We start from the raw sequence: 23,247 nt of genomic DNA, 5'->3' as shown, positions 1-23,247 counted from the left end.
GTAATGTTAGCAATCAGCTAAGAGGTACTTCATATGGCTTGGTATTAATCATGCTGTCAATGTTAATTCCATGGGCACCCTTCTTTCCACTTTTCACTCAGAATTTATTTCAGAGCATGATCAAAGCTCTGCTGTTCATTACATTCAGCATTAGCTAATTTGGCTTTTGGCAACTCTTATCCCAGTTCCTATTAAACACTAGCCATAAATTGAGATAAGGGTTGTGCCAAAACATTTCAGGATTATCAAATGGTAACATAAAGATGGGTGCCTTATCGTGCTCCTTTCAAGACTGTTGGGTTACTGCAAAATTAACCATTAGCAAATACTTAGAAGCCCTCCGACAAATCTGTACCCACAGTGCTTTTTTTTCATGTCTTTTGAATTGTCAACAGAATGAAACAAATGCGAGAAAAATCATGTCAGAACATTTCTGAAAGGCTCATTTGTGTATGTTGTGTTGTTATAGAGACTTCTATAGACACAGTTTTGCAAGTGTGCTGTATCATAAAATATTTTGGGTCATAGAATCTGCTGTGTTTATAAAACAAGGTTATTAGGGTAACTGTTTTTTCCCCAAGCTGCAGTCAGTCAGAAGTCTGCGTACAAGATTGTTATCAGAAGTTCTTTTATTTAGAATTTTTTCTTTCAGCAGGTGTTTCTAGAACCTGCTGATTGTTTAATTTGTGTGATAGACCTAAAATGTGAATTTGTCTGGAGAGATGGGAAAGTGTTGCTTGGGTATATAAAAAAATCACTGTACCTTACCAGCACTCTCCCCTCTTTTTTTGGTGCTTCAACATCTTAAAAAGTACTTAACTCAGAGAAAGTCCTGAAAAAGTATTCTGAAAGTAGGCTTAAATAAAACAGAGTAAAATATCTATAAAAAGCCTTGAACAGATATGTAAGTGCTGAGAAACAGAAAACTCGTGGCTTTCTTGCAGCATTAGATAAGTCTGTGACAAAATTTCTATAGATTTCCGGGCTGCTTCACATCTTAATTGCTATTGTTGGAGAAAATTATGGAGGACAGTTGGGCATCTACATTTTTTCAAAAAGACTAATAAAACCAGATACTGCTTCAGTTCATTAGTGACTGAATATGATGTATAACAGCTGTGGTTTAAACATTAGTAAGAAATAATCTATACATAATTACAAAATTTGTTTTCAAAGAATATTGAATTACTAGGAAGTAGAACGGTTCCTTAGGATGAAAAAATTGTCACGACTATGCAATTGATCAGATTACTTATGCTTTCAACTTTATTAGTGTATGTATTGGTAGAATATTTATTTGTTTAACAGATTGCCCCTGATGACTTGTGTTCAAAGTTGAATCTGATTTAAATACTTCCTAAAGCTTTCCAAGAGGAGAACTAAGATTCAGAAGTAGTACTGGCTGGCTTTGCTTGCTTTCCAACTGGTCTTATAGAGCGTTTTTGAAAACAGAAGGAAAGTGCAAAAATATGTAAGGGCAGAAGACACCAGCTCCATCACTAAGAGCTGATGTTTGCAATATTTTACTTTATTTTTTGCGCTGTTGTTGCAGTTACTTCCTGGAAACGTGAGCAGAGAAACTGCTTCCTTAGAGATTATCTTTACCTTTTTTAATCTTTTATGTTATCTTATATGTTAGTCTCTTGCTCAAGAGTGCTGGTCTAGAAATGGCTTTTTCCCAGTAGTGATAGGATATGAAGCAATTGTAGTATTTAGAATAAATTTGCTGCTTCTCAAAGAAACCAATTCCGTAGCCTTGAGCCATAAGGCTGAGACTTAACTGGAAGGAGGGATGTATCAGTGCTGTTAATGTATGTGTCACTAATAAAACAACCCCCTATTCTCATGCTGTAGCTTAATATTTAGTTTCATGATTGAAATATACCTCAAAACTGCATATTAAAGCCTGGCATCTTTTTCAGCATAAATTTCTACTTGTGAGGTTTTATAGCGGATTGGTAATAAAAATACAATCCAGGATTTCTGCACTAATTAAAAACATTTCAGAAGTGTAAATTTAAGGCGACTCTGTGCAAGCCAGCATTCATTTCTTCAGACGGGTGAATTTAGAACATCACATCCCTCCACCCCCAGGAAAAGAAAATACATGTTGTGATTCGGGTGTTGAATTTGAAGACCCAGATTCAGCAAATGACCTGGGCATTATTTTTTAATCTACTTTTAAGCCTGGGCTTAAATGTTTTTTCTGAACATAGATATATTTATAGATATGCTTAAAACTAAACATGAGCTTAATACTCTGTTGAGCGGGGCTAGATGTCACAAACGTCCTGGTACGGTCCATAGGAGATCGGTGATCTGCTCTTACCCTTCTGATGGTCTGCGAGGGGTTCTGTTGGAAATGTAGCTACCCTTTTCCTTGGGCAGCCCTTGTGGGTGTGTGTTTGTGTGTGCTTGTCATCCCAGAGGAAGAAGCAGACGTTCTGCTACAAATTATAAATGGACCGGATAATGCTGTCTCTGCTTACGCTTTCTGACATGTTTTGTAATGAGCTTCTGGTTAGTTGAATCTCTCTCAGCCACATTTTAATGGAGCAGGATGAATCTCTTCCCCTGGATGGGGTTTTTACAGATTGAAGTTTTGAGTCTTTGCATTTTTACATAAATGCCTTCCTCCTTTTAAGACAGGAGAAAATATATAAACATAAAAATACTGTAAATACAAATATATAAGAATAAGATTGCTGTTGTGTTGAGAAAGCACATTGTATATGTGCTCTGAAGCAGCAATGTGAAGGTTGGCAGAAGGCTGACTCTGATCTAACGGATGTGCTTTACGATGCTCCTGTGAGAAAACTGCCCAAACTTGGCAAAGGTGTAAGTTTCTGAAACATCTTTGTTTTTTGGCCTTTGTAGAGGTTTAAAAGAGAGCAGCATGAACGTTTCACCTGTACTGAGCATATTGCAGCTGAGAGCTGAGACAGACCTCACTGTGCTGGAGCAGCAAGAGGCTGTGACTCTGAGGCAGGAAGGCTGCTCCTTCCTCTGAGTGTTTCCCTGGAGTTTCTTTCCCTCTGGAGTTTCTTTCCCTCTGGAGTTTCTTTCCCTCTGGAGTTTCTTTCCCTGGAGTTATGCTGGTTGGGGGATAAATGGGGTGGATGGGGCACGCCGGTGGTGGCAGGCATCTGGGCTGCAAGTGTGTGTCTGTGTGTGACCAAGTCTCAAGCTGAAGGGGAGATGTGAAGAAGCCTTGAAATAGGACCAACATGAAATAACTTTTTTATCGTTTCCCTCCATCCCCGGCCCCGGCCCCCAAGGATTTTGGACATGCCTGTGGATAAAATTCAATTTTGAAAGGAATGTCAGAGGTTTTTACTATGGCAGATTACATTCCCATTTTACAAAAATTCCATAATAATATATGGGATATGAGGTTTTAAAAGCAGCATTTATCAGAGTACTAGAAGAAAGGCCCTTTTTAAAGCCCCTCGGCTGTGATGATTCTGCTCCATTAGCAAGACTCTGTAATGAAGCCAGTTGAGTCTAAAAGAGGGAAGGAAAGTTTGGTCGTGCTTTCTTTTTATGTATATTGCAGAAATATTTGCTCATAAATTTATTTTATTGCTGTCTATTAAAGACAATTTAATTTAATTGAACTTCCTGAGCTTTATGGAAATTTTCCTTTGCCTGTATTGCTCCCTTGACAGAATTATTTTTCACTTCCCCCCCCACCTTTCTTCTACTCTCAGAAAGATGCAAGACCCTCAAAGCCACAAACGGTTGCCACACAAAGGCAGAAACGTGATTATGTTTTTGGTGTGTTCTTAGTGTTTGCTCTGAGCTGAGTTCAGTATGGGAACATGGTGATGCGGAGTCCTAGCAAAGGTTCTGATGATCTCCCTGCCTCCTGCTCTGGAAGCAACATGATCTCTCAGTGATAGTTTCCTTTACCTTTGCAAAGGCATTTTGCAAACCCCAGCCGAGAGCAGAGGTTTCGCAGTGATGGGCTGTGCTCAGGTGTTGCCTTTCGTGTAGGGTTCCTTGTCTGTGCAGAGCTACTAACCAGTGACCAGCTTGTTTCACAGCTTCTAGGCTCGACTGGGTCCAGATTTCTGATTTTAATTGAAAGTTTTTATAAGTATTGGATTCTAAAATAGGCTTTTGATACAAAATTTTATTAAAGTTTCTCCAAGCTGGCGTTTGGCACCCACTTTATCAGCTATCCAGCAACACAGCTACTGCTTATAATCTTTTTTTTTCTTTTTTTTTTTTTTCAGTTGAGTAGATTTTGACAGGAATTGCTGCAGTAAGACCACTATAGAAATCAAATTAGCTGTTCAGAATTCCAGGAATTTAACCCTAATTTGCATTTTGTGTTTTAGAATAGATGAGGTTGGGGACCCACTGCTGCAAAACACAGCTGCTGCTTCTACTCTTGTCGGTGGCTTTGCAGAACAGAATGGTTCTTCTGGCTCTCTAAGCACCTGGCACAAGACCACAAAGAGTTTGATGGCAGTGCATTTATCAAGGGGGAGAGACTCATTGCTTTTTCTCTCTGTGCCTGCTTGGCAGATTGCAGAATAGGAGGGGACGTTGCTGTTGGCATCCGAGAGCTTACAGCTTGTGTGAATGTTATCCTGGGCTTTGCTCGCAGTGAAATAGTCCTCTTGTCATCCTGAAGGGCATGTTCTTGGAAACAGCGATGCTTTTTAATGGTTGCAGTTAGAAATAATGGTTGGGTTTGTAACCTGATTTAACAAAAAAAAAAAAAACCACCCCAAAATATAAAAACCAAACCCAACTGGTTGGGTTTGTAACCTGATTTAACAAAAAACCCACCCCAAAATATAAAAAACCAAACCCAACCCTATGAAGAAATTTTAGTATTGGACAAATACATCTATACTAGTTGTGTAGCAAATCTGGATAAACTTTTGTATTCTCTTTTTATAATATATTCGTACTAGTGTTAATGGAACTTTATACTACGAGGGAGAATTTTGCTGGCTCTTCTGGTGATTTATCCTGTACACTTAAGATGTTTCTTGTTTGAAAGCAGGTATCTCCTTTTTGTGGATCTGACTTACAGGAATTATACTAAAACAAGATTAAGAAATCAGTATGGAATATGAACAATACACTTTTTCCTTCAATTTCTCTTGAATAACTACTTACATTTCCTTAATCAAATGGCAATTTCAAAATGTGATATAAGCTGTTAATAAAATTAGATACATTTCCTTTTAAAGAGGTTTCATGATCATGTATCCCACATTCATTATTTCTGGCAGTTTCCTTCACAATTTTATTAATATTTCTCCTAATTTGCAAATAGGAACAGCTGGAGAAGTTATCCAAGGGAGGCTGTTGCTCTGATGTCTTTTTTCAGGTTCACTGAGACTTAGGAGCTGGAATTGAACTGAATTTGCAGTCTGTTAAGTCCAACGTGTTTTATGAGGTCACAGTCTTACCCACAGGGACATCCCATGCAGTCACTTTGTGACTGATAAAGCTTTGTTTTGATGGGAGGGAAAAGAACATAAAAGAGATATTCTGAGGGGTCTACCTAACCCAGTCATCTTTTTTTTACAGTGGCCCGTAGTGGGTGCCTAGGAGAGAGGATGACAGTAGGGCAAGCAAAAGTAGCGACTTTCCCCATCTCTACTCCAACTTCTGAGCCCTCTCTGGCTTGAAGGCTTTCTGAATCAAAACTTCTGCCCTCGTGTTTAAGGCCACATCCTTGTGTTTACAGGCTATGAGCTGTGCTAGCATGAAAACTGACTTATTTTCTGACAAACAGCTAGTTTGTGTCAAAAGCGTTTTTCAATACATGTGGGTAGCAGGTAGTCTATTACCAAAAACCCATCCCTGGAGTTCTGCTGAACTGCCGGGCTCTGGTTTAGTTGATACAATAAAACTTTTCACATGGTGAAGCAGTTAAAACACGTTGCCCTTCTAAATCTATTTGTAAAAATACAGTGGTGTCCAGGATAAAATGCAGCATTTTTGTTGGTTTTATTTCTGGTCTCCCTAGATGTCTCTTCTGTTCCTTCCTTACCCCTATCAAAAATGGTAGAAAATTAGCCTCCGTCCTCCATAGTGTTATTTACATTTCCCGGAAAATATTTTGATTTATTTTTTTTCCTTCCTTACCCCTATCAAAAATGGTAGAAACTTAGTCAGTCTCCATCCTCCATAGTGTTATTTACATTTCCCTGAAAATATTTTGATTTATTTTTTTAAAAATTGTTTGGATTTGGAGCTACTTTGAAGTCTCTGTGCAAAGTTACTAACTTGGCTTATGTTTTCAAGGCTCTTCAAGAGGCAGTGGCTGAACAATTACAGTTCCAAACTTTGATTCTTGCTCTTTAATCTGATCAAAAAATAGGATTTTTAAATTTTGTATAGCAAAGTTATATGAACCCCAGTCTGAAGGACTTTGGGCAGCTAGAAGCTACATTTTGTGATGCTGAGTCTTTTTTTCAACTGAAATGTCCATTGTAACTTTCCAAATATATATCCCCATCCAAATCCTTCAGTTTCCACTAGTTCTGTTGGTCGTTTGCGTTAAGTGTAAGATTTTATCCTAATCCTGTTATCTAGTTTTGAGTTACTTCAAATTCGATCTCCTTATTTTCCTGTTTCCAAACCAAAATTGTATCTGTAGATTAGTTATTCCCCTTCAACCTGTGATTCCTTGTAACTCTATTCAACACAGGAGTATTATTTCTCTTATTTTTAATTATCGTTTTCAACATTTTATCTTTTTTCATTTAAGAGATTCCTCCAGTGCTAGCTCTGAGACATCTTTTGTTGTTATGTATTTCTGTTGTATTATTGTACTGTGTATATATATTGTACTGTATATATAGATACACAATATATATTGTAATGTATTATTGTTGGTTTTTTGTTTCTTGGGTTATGTATTTCTGTTGTATTATTGTACTGTATATATATATTGTACTGTATATATATACAATATATATTGTAATGTATTATTGTTGATTTTTTGCTTGTTGGTTTTTTTTGCAAGAAAAGTTCCTTAGCAGCAAACACTGAGTGGGAAAACAAAATTTGTGTGAGAGAATGTTTTAGTGTTGACATAATTTTTTTTATTTTTTTTTAATACTGTGGTATTACCCATTGCATTACACAGTGGACATGCTAGTTGCTTCATTAGCATCTTAATCTGTGCTCAGGTTTCACTGGTGATGTATTAGTGTTTTATTAATTTTCAGCCTTCCTTCCACTTCTTTAAATAAAGAAGTGGAAGTATTATTCCTTGCACTAACAATTTGTTTTCGGACTTTTCAAATGCCTGTGGATAGCACTGGTCAGCTCTGTTCCCATTCATGTGTGAAAAGTCTCAGCTTCCCCCCTGCCTCTGCTTGCATGGTATGTTATGGTTACTCAAGGACCTGTTCAGATTTAGTCACTGGTCCAAGATCTTGTCTGACATCTCAGCGTTGCCCATTTGAGATGCTTGAGGCGTCTTTCGGAGCCATGCTCAGAATTGCTACTTAATTCATTTCAAATTGAAAGTGGCCTTCTCAGCTGAGATCATTTCAGCCAGAGAATGAGTCAGCTGCAGGTTTTTATGGCTGATTATTCCTGTGTGATAATGTCTCATAGCAACAAAGCGATGCTGAGCCCTTGCTGCAAGTTGACTCCCAAATGGTCTTAAAACTCTAATTGAATCTGTAAGTAGAGCTTTTCTTTTTTTTTTTCCCTTTCAGCCTTGCTGTTTGTAGGGAGATGAGAAGTTGTGCTCACTGCATGTTGCCAAAGCCATTTCACCGCTGAGATTAAACCTGGTTTTCTGTTCTGCCTGTAGTTCCAAAGGCCAAAGTACTGACTCTCAGAAAAAAAATAAGAGAATAAGTGAATAACAGTCTTTGTTGCTCTACTACCATTTTTGCTGGGGTTTCTTTCTTCTCTTAGCTCAGAATTCAATTGAGAACCTCTTTCTGATTCAAATGTGATGTTTTTTGAGATGTCCCAGACTTTGTCAAGCAGTAGGCATTGGATTACGCTGATAGAAGATGTTGTTTTGAAGAACAACACTGGACCGATGCAGCTGTGTGTATCCTAATGGTAGGAGAGTCACTGCTTTCTAGTCTTTGTGTTGGGGCTCACATTCTTGCTCACATTCTCCGCTGATAGAAGGACTCCATAGAATCACTTGCTGCCACTGTGGAGAGCACAGCTTGTTCCTCCTCTCTTCCACTCTCTTTCCTCCCACCTCTCTTCTGGAGTCTGCACCTTTCCATGGGTTTTGCGTGCCTTAAGAATCTAAGCAGTTCTGGAAGCATTTCTTAGGCTGCTTTTATGTGAGTGCGTGGAAAGCTAAAGCTGGGAGGTGTGTTATTGCTGAAAAACTCAATTGCATGCATGTGACCTACAAAGGGATCTGCATTAACTGCAGTATTTTGTCTCCAAAGTGATTTTTTGCTCAGTTAAAGGTTCTCTTCTTGAACGGACCAGTTGCGTTCCCAACAAGTTGAAGCAGGACAGCAGCTAAGGCTAAACTCTGGGCTGTGCTCTGTTGCACAGATCTGCCATGGCCATAAAAGTTGACGTGAGAATTGCGTGGCTAGATTCCAGCAGCTTTAAGGAAGAGCTCTTTTATAGCAAGGGCAGGTACTGGAGTTCCAAAGCAGAGAAAATCGTATGTAATTTTGTGAATACCCATTCACAGAAAAGAAAGATAAAGTGGGCTTGAGGATGTATGGGTTGTTTTTTGGTTTTGTTTTTGTGTTTTTAAAGCTACAGTTTTTATGCAAGCTTTTCGGGAGTTGGCAGCGTATCCAAACACCTGCTGCAATGTTTAATTAGAATACTCCAGCTGAATGGAAAGCTTTTCTTCTGACCTTTATTGAAAAGCAAAAGATTATTTGACGTCACATTGTTCTGATGAAAAAAACCCTCTAGTTTTTACAGGAAAAATGCAGGTGATCAGTTTCCAGTATGAAAGTTGTTAATTTATTTTTTTCCCTACAGAATTGTTTCAGATAAGCTAGTTTTATTGTACCCATTTCTATTAATTTGTTTTGATTAAAGTTGCACAAGAATAGAGGTAACAATTAATCTGCATCTTAATGTGTGATATATTGCAATACCATTACTTTTCTCTGATGAGTCATGGATGTGACATTTTGTTCATTATTTAACATGGTATGATTCACTTTTTGGCCAAGATTAAAGAATGTGCCGTGTCCTACAGAATTTACTTGCTGCTTCATACAGAAGTAGAGTAAAACTTGCCACTTCCAGTAGGGTGAATACACAGAATAAAGCTATGCGTTAACACTAGATTTGTGACTCATTCAATGAAGATGCATTTGTGATGAAATATTCTGGTTTGGTTTAGATGTGTTTATTCAGGTACTGTTTTTATCTTGGTGTTGTGAGGTGAACAGATTTTTCAGCAAGAATAATGTTCTCGTGAATCAGCTTTGAAAGCATCATAAAACAGTCATGTGTAAAGCCAGGTAGTTGTGGGAGAAATAAGCAAATACCTGTAAGTACAGTGCAATACATTTAGTCAGATAACGTGTTATTCACAGTTAAAGGTAAAACCTTAGGTGTATATCATCTTTGAAGAATAACTGTCTGAAATATTGCTCTTAAAACTAAACCCTAGTTACTTTTTGTGTTACTTGCTGTCAAGGTGACAGACAAAAATGTCAACTTCGATGTTTAAAATATTTTAAATTGGAATATAGATGCAACATCACCTTTTCCTAGCATGAAGTGAAGAAAAATGTCAGGTTTACAAGTCTGTTAATTGTCTCACATTCTCTGGAACTAACATACAGTTGTGGGAAAACCATTGGCATGCATTAAAGTATAGTGGCTTTACTTTCATATGTGTACATTTTGATATCTTTGCTAAGTCTGTCCAAAACTCAATTGGGAGTTTTATACCTGTCCACTTTGACTTACACTAGAACAAGTGAGGTTTGGTTGAGGCAGGAGCAAGGAGTTCTCAAAATCTGTGATGCCTGCAGTAGGTGGCAATTTGTTTATCATTGAACTGACTTACAGTAGCTTCAAATTCCTGGCAGAAATAATTCCTCATATCTTCTTGCTAATCCTAGCGCATTCAGTTGGGTAACTGAGGAGGAATTTCTGAGTCCTGACAAACGGAATTCCTTACAATGCAATGTAATTACAACGGCATGAGCTGTAACCTGCTTGCATCTTTTTTCATAGAGAAAAATGTGTGGATTAAAGGTGGAAAGAAGTATAAGTTTTGAGGATTGATTAATAAAAATAGGAAACCTTTTTTTTTTCCTTTCTTGATGTGGAACATGAGGGCATTTTGACAATAAACTATACCTGTCAGAAGGGGAGCCAATATGTAATGTTAGCAATCAGCTAAGAGGTACTTCATATGGCTTGGTATTAATCATGCTGTCAATGTTAATTCCATGGGCACCCTTCTTTCCACTTTTCACTCAGAATTTATTTCAGAGCATGATCAAAGCTCTGCTGTTCATTACATTCAGCATTAGCTAATTTGGCTTTTGGCAACTCTTATCCCAGTTCCTATTAAACACTAGCCATAAATTGAGATAAGGGTTGTGCCAAAACATTTCAGGATTATCAAATGGTAACATAAAGATGGGTGCCTTATCGTGCTCCTTTCAAGACTGTTGGGTTACTGCAAAATTAACCATTAGCAAATACTTAGAAGCCCTCCGACAAATCTGTACCCACAGTGCTTTTTTTTCATGTCTTTTGAATTGTCAACAGAATGAAACAAATGCGAGAAAAATCATGTCAGAACATTTCTGAAAGGCTCATTTGTGTATGTTGTGTTGTTATAGAGACTTCTATAGACACAGTTTTGCAAGTGTGCTGTATCATAAAATATTTTGGGTCATAGAATCTGCTGTGTTTATAAAACAAGGTTATTAGGGTAACTGTTTTTTCCCCAAGCTGCAGTCAGTCAGAAGTCTGCGTACAAGATTGTTATCAGAAGTTCTTTTATTTAGAATTTTTTCTTTCAGCAGGTGTTTCTAGAACCTGCTGATTGTTTAATTTGTGTGATAGACCTAAAATGTGAATTTGTCTGGAGAGATGGGAAAGTGTTGCTTGGGTATATAAAAAAATCACTGTACCTTACCAGCACTCTCCCCTCTTTTTTTGGTGCTTCAACATCTTAAAAAGTACTTAACTCAGAGAAAGTCCTGAAAAAGTATTCTGAAAGTAGGCTTAAATAAAACAGAGTAAAATATCTATAAAAAGCCTTGAACAGATATGTAAGTGCTGAGAAACAGAAAACTCGTGGCTTTCTTGCAGCATTAGATAAGTCTGTGACAAAATTTCTATAGATTTCCGGGCTGCTTCACATCTTAATTGCTATTGTTGGAGAAAATTATGGAGGACAGTTGGGCATCTACATTTTTTCAAAAAGACTAATAAAACCAGATACTGCTTCAGTTCATTAGTGACTGAATATGATGTATAACAGCTGTGGTTTAAACATTAGTAAGAAATAATCTATACATAATTACAAAATTTGTTTTCAAAGAATATTGAATTACTAGGAAGTAGAACGGTTCCTTAGGATGAAAAAATTGTCACGACTATGCAATTGATCAGATTACTTATGCTTTCAACTTTATTAGTGTATGTATTGGTAGAATATTTATTTGTTTAACAGATTGCCCCTGATGACTTGTGTTCAAAGTTGAATCTGATTTAAATACTTCCTAAAGCTTTCCAAGAGGAGAACTAAGATTCAGAAGTAGTACTGGCTGGCTTTGCTTGCTTTCCAACCGGTCTTATAGAGCGTTTTTGAAAACAGAAGGAAAGTGCAAAAATATGTAAGGGCAGAAGACACCAGCTCCATCACTAAGAGCTGATGTTTGCAATATTTTACTTTATTTTTTGCGCTGTTGTTGCAGTTACTTCCTGGAAACGTGAGCAGAGAAACTGCTTCCTTAGAGATTATCTTTACCTTTTTTAATCTTTTATGTTATCTTATATGTTAGTCTCTTGCTCAAGAGTGCTGGTCTAGAAATGGCTTTTTCCCAGTAGTGATAGGATATGAAGCAATTGTAGTATTTAGAATAAATTTGCTGCTTCTCAAAGAAACCAATTCCGTAGCCTTGAGCCATAAGGCTGAGACTTAACTGGAAGGAGGGATGTATCAGTGCTGTTAATGTATGTGTCACTAATAAAACAACCCCCTATTCTCATGCTGTAGCTTAATATTTAGTTTCATGATTGAAATATACCTCAAAACTGCATATTAAAGCCTGGCATCTTTTTCAGCATAAATTTCTACTTGTGAGGTTTTATAGCGGATTGGTAATAAAAATACAATCCAGGATTTCTGCACTAATTAAAAACATTTCAGAAGTGTAAATTTAAGGCGACTCTGTGCAAGCCAGCATTCATTTCTTCAGACGGGTGAATTTAGAACATCACATCCCTCCACCCCCAGGAAAAGAAAATACATGTTGTGATTCGGGTGTTGAATTTGAAGACCCAGATTCAGCAAATGACCTGGGCATTATTTTTTAATCTACTTTTAAGCCTGGGCTTAAATGTTTTTTCTGAACATAGATATATTTATAGATATGCTTAAAACTAAACATGAGCTTAATACTCTGTTGAGCGGGGCTAGATGTCACAAACGTCCTGGTACAGTCCATAGGAGATCGGTGATCTGCTCTTACCCTTCTGATGGTCTGCGAGGGGTTCTGTTGGAAATGTAGCTACCCTTTTCCTTGGGCAGCCCTTGTGGGTGTGTGTTTGTGTGTGCTTGTCATCCCAGAGGAAGAAGCAGACGTTCTGCTACAAATTATAAATGGACCGGATAATGCTGTCTCTGCTTACGCTTTCTGACATGTTTTGTAATGAGCTTCTGGTTAGTTGAATCTCTCTCAGCCACATTTTAATGGAGCAGGATGAATCTCTTCCCCTGGATGGGGTTTTTACAGATTGAAGTTTTGAGTCTTTGCATTTTTACATAAATGCCTTCCTCCTTTTAAGACAGGAGAAAATATATAAACATAAAAATACTGTAAATACAAATATATAAGAATAAGATTGCTGTTGTGTTGAGAAAGCACATTGTATATGTGCTCTGAAGCAGCAATGTGAAGGTTGGCAGAAGGCTGACTCTGATCTAACGGATGTGCTTTACGATGCTCCTGTGAGAAAACTGCCCAAACTTGGCAAAGGTGTAAGTTTCTGAAACATCTTTGTTTTTTGGCCTTTGTAGAGGTTTAAAAGAGAGCAGCATGAACGTTTCACCTGTACTGAGCATATTGCAGCTGAGAGCTGAGACAGACCTCACTGTGCTGGAGCAGCAAGAGGCTGTGACTCTGAGGCAGGAAGGCTGCTCCTTCCTCTGAGTGTTTCCCTGGAGTTTCTTTCCCTCTGGAGTTTCTTTCCCTCTGGAGTTTCTTTCCCTCTGGAGTTTCTTTCCCTGGAGTTATGCTGGTTGGGGGATAAATGGGGTGGATGGGGCACGCCGGTGGTGGCAGGCATCTGGGCTGCAAGTGTGTGTCTGTGTGTGACCAAGTCTCAAGCTGAAGGGGAGATGTGAAGAAGCCTTGAAATAGGACCAACATGAAATAACTTTTTTATCGTTTCCCTCCATCCCCGGCCCCGGCCCCCAAGGATTTTGGACATGCCTGTGGATAAAATTCAATTTTGAAAGGAATGTCAGAGGTTTTTACTATGGCAGATTACATTCCCATTTTACAAAAATTCCATAATAATATATGGGATATGAGGTTTTAAAAGCAGCATTTATCAGAGTACTAGAAGAAAGGCCCTTTTTAAAGCCCCTCGGCTGTGATGATTCTGCTCCATTAGCAAGACTCTGTAATGAAGCCAGTTGAGTCTAAAAGAGGGAAGGAAAGTTTGGTCGTGCTTTCTTTTTATGTATATTGCAGAAATATTTGCTCATAAATTTATTTTATTGCTGTCTATTAAAGACAATTTAATTTAATTGAACTTCCTGAGCTTTATGGAAATTTTCCTTTGCCTGTATTGCTCCCTTGACAGAATTATTTTTCACTTCCCCCCCCACCTTTCTTCTACTCTCAGAAAGATGCAAGACCCTCAAAGCCACAAACGGTTGCCACACAAAGGCAGAAACGTGATTATGTTTTTGGTGTGTTCTTAGTGTTTGCTCTGAGCTGAGTTCAGTATGGGAACATGGTGATGCGGAGTCCTAGCAAAGGTTCTGATGATCTCCCTGCCTCCTGCTCTGGAAGCAACATGATCTCTCAGTGATAGTTTCCTTTACCTTTGCAAAGGCATTTTGCAAACCCCAGCCGAGAGCAGAGGTTTCGCAGTGATGGGCTGTGCTCAGGTGTTGCCTTTCGTGTAGGGTTCCTTGTCTGTGCAGAGCTACTAACCAGTGACCAGCTTGTTTCACAGCTTCTAGGCTCGACTGGGTCCAGATTTCTGATTTTAATTGAAAGTTTTTATAAGTATTGGATTCTAAAATAGGCTTTTGATACAAAATTTTATTAAAGTTTCTCCAAGCTGGCGTTTGGCACCCACTTTATCAGCTATCCAGCAACACAGCTACTGCTTATAATCTTTTTTTTTCTTTTTTTTTTTTTTCAGTTGAGTAGATTTTGACAGGAATTGCTGCAGTAAGACCACTATAGAAATCAAATTAGCTGTTCAGAATTCCAGGAATTTAACCCTAATTTGCATTTTGTGTTTTAGAATAGATGAGGTTGGGGACCCACTGCTGCAAAACACAGCTGCTGCTTCTACTCTTGTCGGTGGCTTTGCAGAACAGAATGGTTCTTCTGGCTCTCTAAGCACCTGGCACAAGACCACAAAGAGTTTGATGGCAGTGCATTTATCAAGGGGGAGAGACTCATTGCTTTTTCTCTCTGTGCCTGCTTGGCAGATTGCAGAATAGGAGGGGACGTTGCTGTTGGCATCCGAGAGCTTACAGCTTGTGTGAATGTTATCCTGGGCTTTGCTCGCAGTGAAATAGTCCTCTTGTCATCCTGAAGGGCATGTTCTTGGAAACAGCGATGCTTTTTAATGGTTGCAGTTAGAAATAATGGTTGGGTTTGTAACCTGATTTAACAAAAAACCCACCCCAAAATATAAAAAACCAAACCCAACCCTATGAAGAAATTTTAGTATTGGACAAATACATCTATACTAGTTGTGTAGCAAATCTGGATAAACTTTTGTATTCTCTTTTTATAATATATTCGTACTAGTGTTAATGTAACTTTATACTACGAGGGAGAATTTTGCTGGCTCTTCTGGTGATTTATCCTGTACACTTAAGATGTTTCTTGTTTGAAAGCAGGTATCTCCTTTTTGTGGATCTGACTTACAGGAATTATACTAAAACAAGATTAAGAAATCAGTATGGAATATGAACGATACACTTTTTCCTTCAATTTCTCTTGAATAACTACTTACATTTCCTTAATCAAATGGCAATTTCAAAATGTGATATAAGCTGTTAATAAAATTAGATACATTTCCTTTTAAAGAGGTTTCATGATCATGTATCCCACATTCATTATTTCTGGCAGTTTCCTTCACAATTTTATTGATATTTCTCCTAATTTGCAAATAGGAACAGCTGGAGAAGTTATCCAAGGGAGGCTGTTGCTCTGATGTCTTTTTTCAGGTTCACTGAGACTTAGGAGCTGGAATTGAACTGAATTTGCAGTCTGTTAAGTCCAACGTGTTTTATGAGGTCGCAGTCTTGCCCACAGGGACATCCCATGCAGTCACTTTGTGACTGATAAAGCTTTGTTTTGATGGGAGGGAAAAGAACATAAAAGAGATATTCTGAGGGGTCTACCTAACCCAGTCATCTTTTTTTTACAGTGGCCCGTAGTGGGTGCCTAGGAGAGAGGATGACAGTAGGGCAAGCAAAAGTAGCGACTTTCCCCATCTCTACTCCAACTTCTGAGCCCTCTCTGGCTTGAAGGCTTTCTGAATCAAAACTTCTGCCCTCGTGTTTAAGGCCACATCCTTGTGTTTACAGGCTATGAGCTGTGCTAGCATGAAAACTGACTTATTTTCTGACAAACAGCTAGTTTGTGTCAAAAGCGTTTTTCAATACATGTGGGTAGCAGGTAGTCTATTACCAAAAACCCATCCCTGGAGTTCTGCTGAACTGCCGGGCTCTGGTTTAGTTGATACAATAAAACTTTTCACATGGTGAAGCAGTTAAAACACGTTGCCCTTCTAAATCTATTTGTAAAAATACAGTGGTGTCCAGGATAAAATGCAGCATTTTTGTTGGTTTTATTTCTGGTCTCCCTAGATGTCTCTTCTGTTCCTTCCTTACCCCTATCAAAAATGGTAGAAAATTAGCCTCCGTCCTCCATAGTGTTATTTACATTTCCCGGAAAATATTTTGATTTATTTTTTTTAAATTGTTTGGATTTGGAGCTACTTTGAAGTCTCTGTGCAGTTACTAACTTGACTTATGTTTTCAAGGCTCTTCAAGAGGCAGTGGCTAAACAATTACAGTTCCAAACTTTGATTCTTGCTCTTTAATCTGATCAAAAAATAGGATTTTTAAATTTTGTATAGCAAAGTTATATGAACCCCAGTCTGAAGGACTTTGGGCAGCTAGAAGCTACATTTTGTGATGCTGAGTCTTTTTTTCAACTGAAATGTCCATTGTAACTTTCCAAATATATATCCCCATCCAAATCCTTCAGTTTCCACTAGTTCTGTTGGTCGTTTGCGTTAAGTGTAAGATTTTATCCTAATCCTGTTATCTAGTTTTCAGTTACTCCAAATTCGATCTCCTTATTTTCCTGTTTCCAAACCAAAATTGTATCTGTAGATTAGTTATTCCCCTTCAACCTGTGATTCCTTGTAACTCTATTCAGCACAGGAGTATTGTTTCTCTTATTTTTAATTATTGTTTTCAACATTTTACCTTTTTTCATTTAAGAGATTCCTCCAGTGCTAGCTCTGAGACATCTTTTGTTGTTATGTATTTCTGTTGTATTATTGTACTGTGTATATATATTGTACTGTATATATAGATACACAATATATATTGTAATGTATTATTGTTGGTTTTTTGTTTCTTGGTTTTTTTGCAAGAAAAGTTCCTTAGCAGCAAACACTGAGTGGGAAAACAAAATTTGTGTGAGAGAATGTTTTAGTGTTGACTTTTTTTTTTTTTAATACTGTGGTATTACCCATTGCATTACACAGTGGACATGCTAGTTGCTTCATTAGCATCTTAATCTGTGCTCAGGTTTCACTGGTGATGTATTAGTGTTTTATTAATTTTCAGCCTTCCTTCCACTTCTTTAAATAAAGAAGTGGAAGTATTATTCCTTGCACTAACAATTTGTTTTCTAGACCTACCAACTATTTTTCTGTAATATATTTTAAAAAATAATTTCACATATGACTGTTGTTGTTCTCCTACTTGTTACTATTACCTGATTTCTGACTTTAAGTCTTCCTTATTTGACCTACCAACTATTTTTCTGTAATATATTTTTAAAAATAATTTCATATATGACTCTTTGTTGTTGTTCTCTTACTTGTTACTATTACCTGATTTCTTACTTTAAGTCTTCCTTATTTATTGGAATTGGCTTATTTAGAGTTTCACTAGCACTCCTATGAAGTCTGTAGTGGTTTTGCTTGCTTCTTTCTCACGTAATTCTGGAATCTCAGAGATTTTTGGTCTGTATTTCAGAAAGGAGCACTGATCTTTTCCATTTTATAAAAATTCAGGGAAATTTGATGAGTAGCTTGGACATGCAATCTAAATTTCAGTATGTCTTTGAGTATCTTCATGTCAATGGAACCTAAGCATGTGCTTAAAGTTAAGCACATGTATTTAAGTGTTGCCTTACATTGTTCATGGTTTTCTCAGCTAGGAGCAAGTTCCCGTGTGCAAACATGCAGCATACTGTACAATGGAACCTAAGCATGTGCTTAAAGTTAAACTTAAGTGTTGCCTTGCATTGGTCAGGGTTTTCTCAGCTAGAAGCAAGTTCCTGTGTGCAAACATGCAGCATACTGTTGGATCAGCCCTTGATAAATTAAGATTTAATGACTATAATTTAGGTTCCATTTATATTTGACAAAAATGAAGAAACAAACTCACTGACTTGACAGATGACATTTTGACAGTTGGTTTTGGTGAGACGAGGGCAATGGTGCATGTTTAAGTGAAATTTGAAGACTGGTCAGTGATTAGGTTCAGCAGAACTTCATGCCTGTTTTCTTTTAAATAAGATTATTGTCTTTTGTGATAAATTATGACTAATTTGGCATCTTATATGTGGAATGCTTCTCCATTTCCTTAAACGTTTCTGTTCATGAGTGTACTACTTCCTTAAGGATCATACTTTATTTTGTTTTATTCTCTTCTAATGCTCTCTCAGGGATGTTTTTGGTTTTAATAACTTCTCTAATGCAGAAATTCTGTGTATGTAAAAATTTCACTATGAAACGATATGTTCTGAGTGTCATAATTTAATTTCTGTGCACCAATAATATGTTTTTAAAACTATTATTTTATCTGGAATCACAAATACAAAATTGAATTTGAAATTTATAGTACACACTGAAAATAGGATTATTATGAAAGTAAGCCAAACTATATGTGTTTATATTCAAATTATGAATGACTGCAAATAGAAAAAATACAGAGTAGCTGAGGCTCAATGTAGTTATAGTATGCTATCCGTGTTGCACATGTCACAAGAAATAATTGTTTATATCTCTATTACTAAAATTTGGAAATAGTATTACACTTTTCTTTTCTTTTCATGCTTCAAGCTTGACTGCAAATAGAAAAAATACAGAGTAGCTGAGGCTCAATGTAGTTATAGTATGCTATCCGTGTTGCACATGTCACAAGAAATAATTGTTTATATCTCTATTACTAAAATTTGGAAATAGTATTACACTTTTCTTTTCATGCTTCAAGCTCTATAGAATAATATTTTTCTTTTTCTTTTTTTTTTTCCAGCACTTGCTACTAGCGATAAAGTTTATCTTGGCATTTGTAATTCCGGATAAGCCGAGAGAGATCCAGATAAAGCTGGCCAAATTGGAGTTTGAATCTCTAGAGGCTCTCAAACAACAGGTAAGAGCAACTGAGATGTACATCAGTGAAAAGTGTTGGTGGCCTGAAGGAAAGATAAACCAGGGAGATTCTACTATTGTTTTAGGTGGATAAATATGTAAATCGGTGATTCTGAAATTCCTGTTTCCATTATATTAAGATTAGCTAGCTAAAGCTGTTCCCAGCCCTGCAGGTTGTGGTGGCAGAGCTGGGGTGGCCAAGTGGAGCATGGAACAGTCACTGGTAGCAGAGTGTACAGCCCAGGGGATTAAATAAATAGAAAACAGTGCTGGTTTACTTGTTCACATTGCGTTGTAAACTCAGATACTGCTTCTTTTTTTTGTTAATCCATCACTGCTTAAGAAGTGGAGCAGGGAGCTGGAAGTTTTAACCGATTTATCTGTCCTTTCAACCCACCAATGTATGTGAGTCAGCACCAGGAAAAGAGTCTTCGTTTTCAGGCGTTTTTTGAAATTTGCGGTATGGCTAGTGATGTAGCAACTTGAAATGTCTATCATCCTTGGGTGTTTAAACATACTTTGTTTATGTTGTCACTTTTAAAGGACATTGGGCTCTATGAAAACAGTTTCATCCCCTGGAAGTATTTGTTCTTGCAACTCTAGTATTCCTGTTATTGTTGAAATACCATCACAAATAAACAGTTAACTTAGCTCTAATATAAAAAGAAATTGTGAGCAGACTGAACTTTCAAAAAGAATGTGTGAGAACTAGGTATGTATGAGGGAAAGGTCATATTGCCTTTTTTTCCTGTTCATACAGGAACATAGAACATATGTTCTAATTTTACTACATAAATAAGGTATATTTTACAATATACTTAATGGGCATTCCAAAGCAATTTAGGAAAATAAGGAACTAGATTTTTTTTACTGAAAATTTCTGTTTTAACAAATTATTCCATAAAGAGAGTGATGGAGATCAAATGAGGTGAAGAATCGGATTAGCTTCAGTAGGATTCAGGGATTCTATGGAGCTGTTTTTGCAATGGCAGCATACTTCAGGAGTTTCTGACTGTACTGTGCTAGATAGGATTTCTAAGCTAGCTTACATACCAGGAAAAAAACTCAACAGCATGGAGCTTCAGAGACTGCTTCACCTACTTATTGGTAGCTCAGATATTTTTATGCTGCAGTGCATGGTTTTACATGAACATATCCTTTGTGTGCTCCACGTGCAGATGTGTAACAACCTATAGACTGTGGGGTTTGTGTGGAATGGGAGGTTACTTTTTCATACATCTACCATAGCTGCATGTGACAAAATGATCTCTTAATTCTGGACAAGCTGAGCCTGTAAACAGTATACTGCCTTTCTATTTAAAACCCCATAGTTTTGTGTGATACTAGAACATCGTTATTGAGGTCAGCACTGTCTCCTGTAATCAGCCATAACAAACAAAATCCAAATTACTATTGAATCTAGTGCCTGATAGTTTTGTTTTGCCTTTTTCTATTATGTCAATGTGAAGTTACCAGCAGCTGGCCATGGATCTCATGTACTTTTTAGATAATATTAAAAGGAACAGGACTACATTTCTATTTTAGTTGTTCATTCTCTGTTTTTATTTTGTAGACAAGCAAAACTAGGTCATCCACTTGAACCTTAAGCTCAAGTGAATATAGTCACCTTTGGTTATAACGTGCCAACTGGAATATATACAGAGTCTCTTTCAACTGAATGTGCGTGTCATACGTGCGTTCCCTACAATAACACGTGCCCGATTCCCAGTTCTTCAGGGTTGTCTCATTAATTCAGTAGTGACAAGTTAGTCTGAATTTCACTAAGAACCAGGAGCCTGGCAGTTCTCACCTAATACTTTCAGGCTTCCTACAGGATCCAGGAAGAATACTGGCTGGTTTTCAGGTGCTTTGGTAGGTACTTAAAACTTATGTGTCTACCATCACTTTTTTAGGTTTCCTCTGATTAATACTGTGCTATGTGTCCCTTAGAAATGTGGAGATCTGGGCTTTTTTTCTGGTGCCTTATTTTTTTGAGTGAAAAATCTGCACTGAAAGTAACACATTGGCAGTGCAAAAAGATAGTGAAGCATTTATTTTAAGCCTATGTTTTCAGGTTCTTCCTCTTGTTACTGAGAATCATCATGATAATTTATGCTGTGTATCTCACTGTCAAGCGAAAAACAGCAACGAAAACCCCCAAAACAACTGTTATAAAAAAAAGACATGAAAGTCTGGGGCAAATGTCTTGTGAGTCCACATGTTACAGGGGAACTGGTGTATGTTCTTCTGCGCAAGTATGCATCACATTCCTCTCTTGACACTGTCCAGACACGCGTGCCGTTGTGTTTCACCATGTGAGCTTTTAGACGACTGCTCTCTTGGCGTGTAGCTATTAGAAAGATATTAACACTATCGGACTGTAAACCTCTAAGATGCCAAAATAGATTATTAGGGTCCGTATATAGTGCATGGAGAGAAAATCTCTTAATGCAGCCACTTAGAACAGTTGTATTGATTAGGTTTGGGATCCTTGACTTTTGACAGTGTGAGTGCCTTTGCTTTTTCATTAATGCTAAGCTAATTGCTTTTTAACCCAGTGCAGTGGGACAGTAACTATTCTGTATTCAGATCCATTTGAAGCCTGAGTTAGTGTCTATTTGAAAGGGATTTTAGGGAATACAGTGTCTCAATTTCCTAATAGAGATGAACGATCATCATTAGAGCTTGTTAAAACCTCCTATTCAGTGAAAAATGCCATAATTTAAAAAAAAAATCATTTTATATTGGAATGATAGTTGTGTTTTGAAGCTCTGGAACTTTAAGAATGGTTTTTTGGAAGTTCTGAAATGTTTCTTTTAAACATTTCTTTACATAGTTTGTGTTGAGACTGTTGAAAGGGAGTGGACTGTTGAATGAGTTGTAATAACTTGATCTATTTTTTATAATACTTTGTTATTATACACTCAAAGTATCATAACAAAGTTTGTTGACATAACTAAGGACAAAATACTTTAACCTTTCTGAATTCAAATTGGGAAGGTGATACACTTGTAGACTTTGCTTCAATTTTCCCTGATGTCCTTCAGTGTAAAGAATGGTGGAGGCGGCTGGTTCAACTCTATGTTTAGAGAGGCTGGGGCGGAGAATAAGCTTAATGTCAACTCTTTAATAAAGGACTAGAAAGAATATGGATCAAGATTTTTGGAAGAGGAGCAGGAGCAATTGTATTCACAATCCCTGAAGTGTTGTGAGGTTGGTTTGTCACCCAGAAAGAAGCCTGGATGCTGGGCAACTAGAAGTGGGTACTGTCCGTGCAAGGGTGATGGACCCTTTTCTGGTGAACATCATGATCCTTCTCAGGGAAGTCAAGCTGGCTAGTAAAGTGGGGTGAGGTGCCTGAGACTCCCCTTGCTTCTTGCAAGTGCAGAAGCAGCCACATTCTTTTGTCTAGTTCCTATTTTAAGGAAGAGAGACCAAGTATAGGCATGCCTGCAAGCAGCAATGGAACAGTCAGTTAATTCTTCAGTGGTTCAGGAATTACCATAGCTGTAGGTGAGGACCAATGCTGTAAAACTAGTGCAAGGACTATCTGGCATTTTCGGGGCAGTGACAGTGAAAGCTATGCTGATAAGCATTTTAGCTTCTGGACAGATCAAAGCTTAATGAATAGAAAAACGCCCTCGTGGCTGGAGATGGGTCAGCAGTCTATCAAATCCTGACCTAGAGCCTGGTGGTGGAAAGAACATCCACCAGTTCAGTCCTCTCTTTTTTTTTGGCTGACATCCCAGATCACTGACAAGATGTGATCTCAACAAGGAAACCAGGATGTAAGGGGATAGGATAAAAACTAGGTTAAAAATGTTCCTACTGTAAGAATACTGCAGCTACATGAGGCTTTCATAGTTTCAGAATCCAGAGGGGATCCCAATTGTATGTGAACTGGTGTGAATACAAGGGAAGAGACTATTCCACTTCCCATACAAATGAGAGTAAAGTGCACAGTGAGATTTGATTTCAAGAACTCTGGTAACCAGCTTTCAACAGGACATTCATGCGCCTCTAGTTACAGACTTCTAAATAATGGTTGTGCCTGTTACTGAGAAGGTGAAGGACTAGAGCAAGAGAAAAACTTAAATCTCTTGTCTCGTTAACATTCCTTCAAAAGGAAAGAATCCCAAAAGATTACCATGATTTGATAATTAAATTTTCTTTATAGAATTGAATAGA

General features: G+C 37.6%; 1 protein-coding gene across 2 annotated transcripts in view; it reads left to right on the top strand.

Moving 5' to 3' along the window:
- Window positions 1-23,247, top strand: part of ANO10 (anoctamin 10) — a 128,827-nt gene that overhangs the window by 71,485 nt on the left and 34,095 nt on the right. For both annotated transcript variants that reach the window (XM_014937937.1, XM_014937938.1), the window contains exon 12: window positions 18,944-19,060. In XM_014937937.1, coding sequence (XP_014793423.1) covers window positions 18,944-19,060 — 117 coding nt within the window. The remainder of the gene's footprint in view (window positions 1-18,943; window positions 19,061-23,247) is intronic.

This window comes from Calidris pugnax, unplaced genomic scaffold (assembly GCF_001431845.1).
Source record: "Calidris pugnax isolate Ruff unplaced genomic scaffold, ASM143184v1 scaffold11, whole genome shotgun sequence".
Lineage (NCBI taxonomy): Eukaryota > Metazoa > Chordata > Aves > Charadriiformes > Scolopacidae > Calidris > Calidris pugnax.
This window is presented reverse-complemented; position numbering and strand designations above follow the sequence as displayed.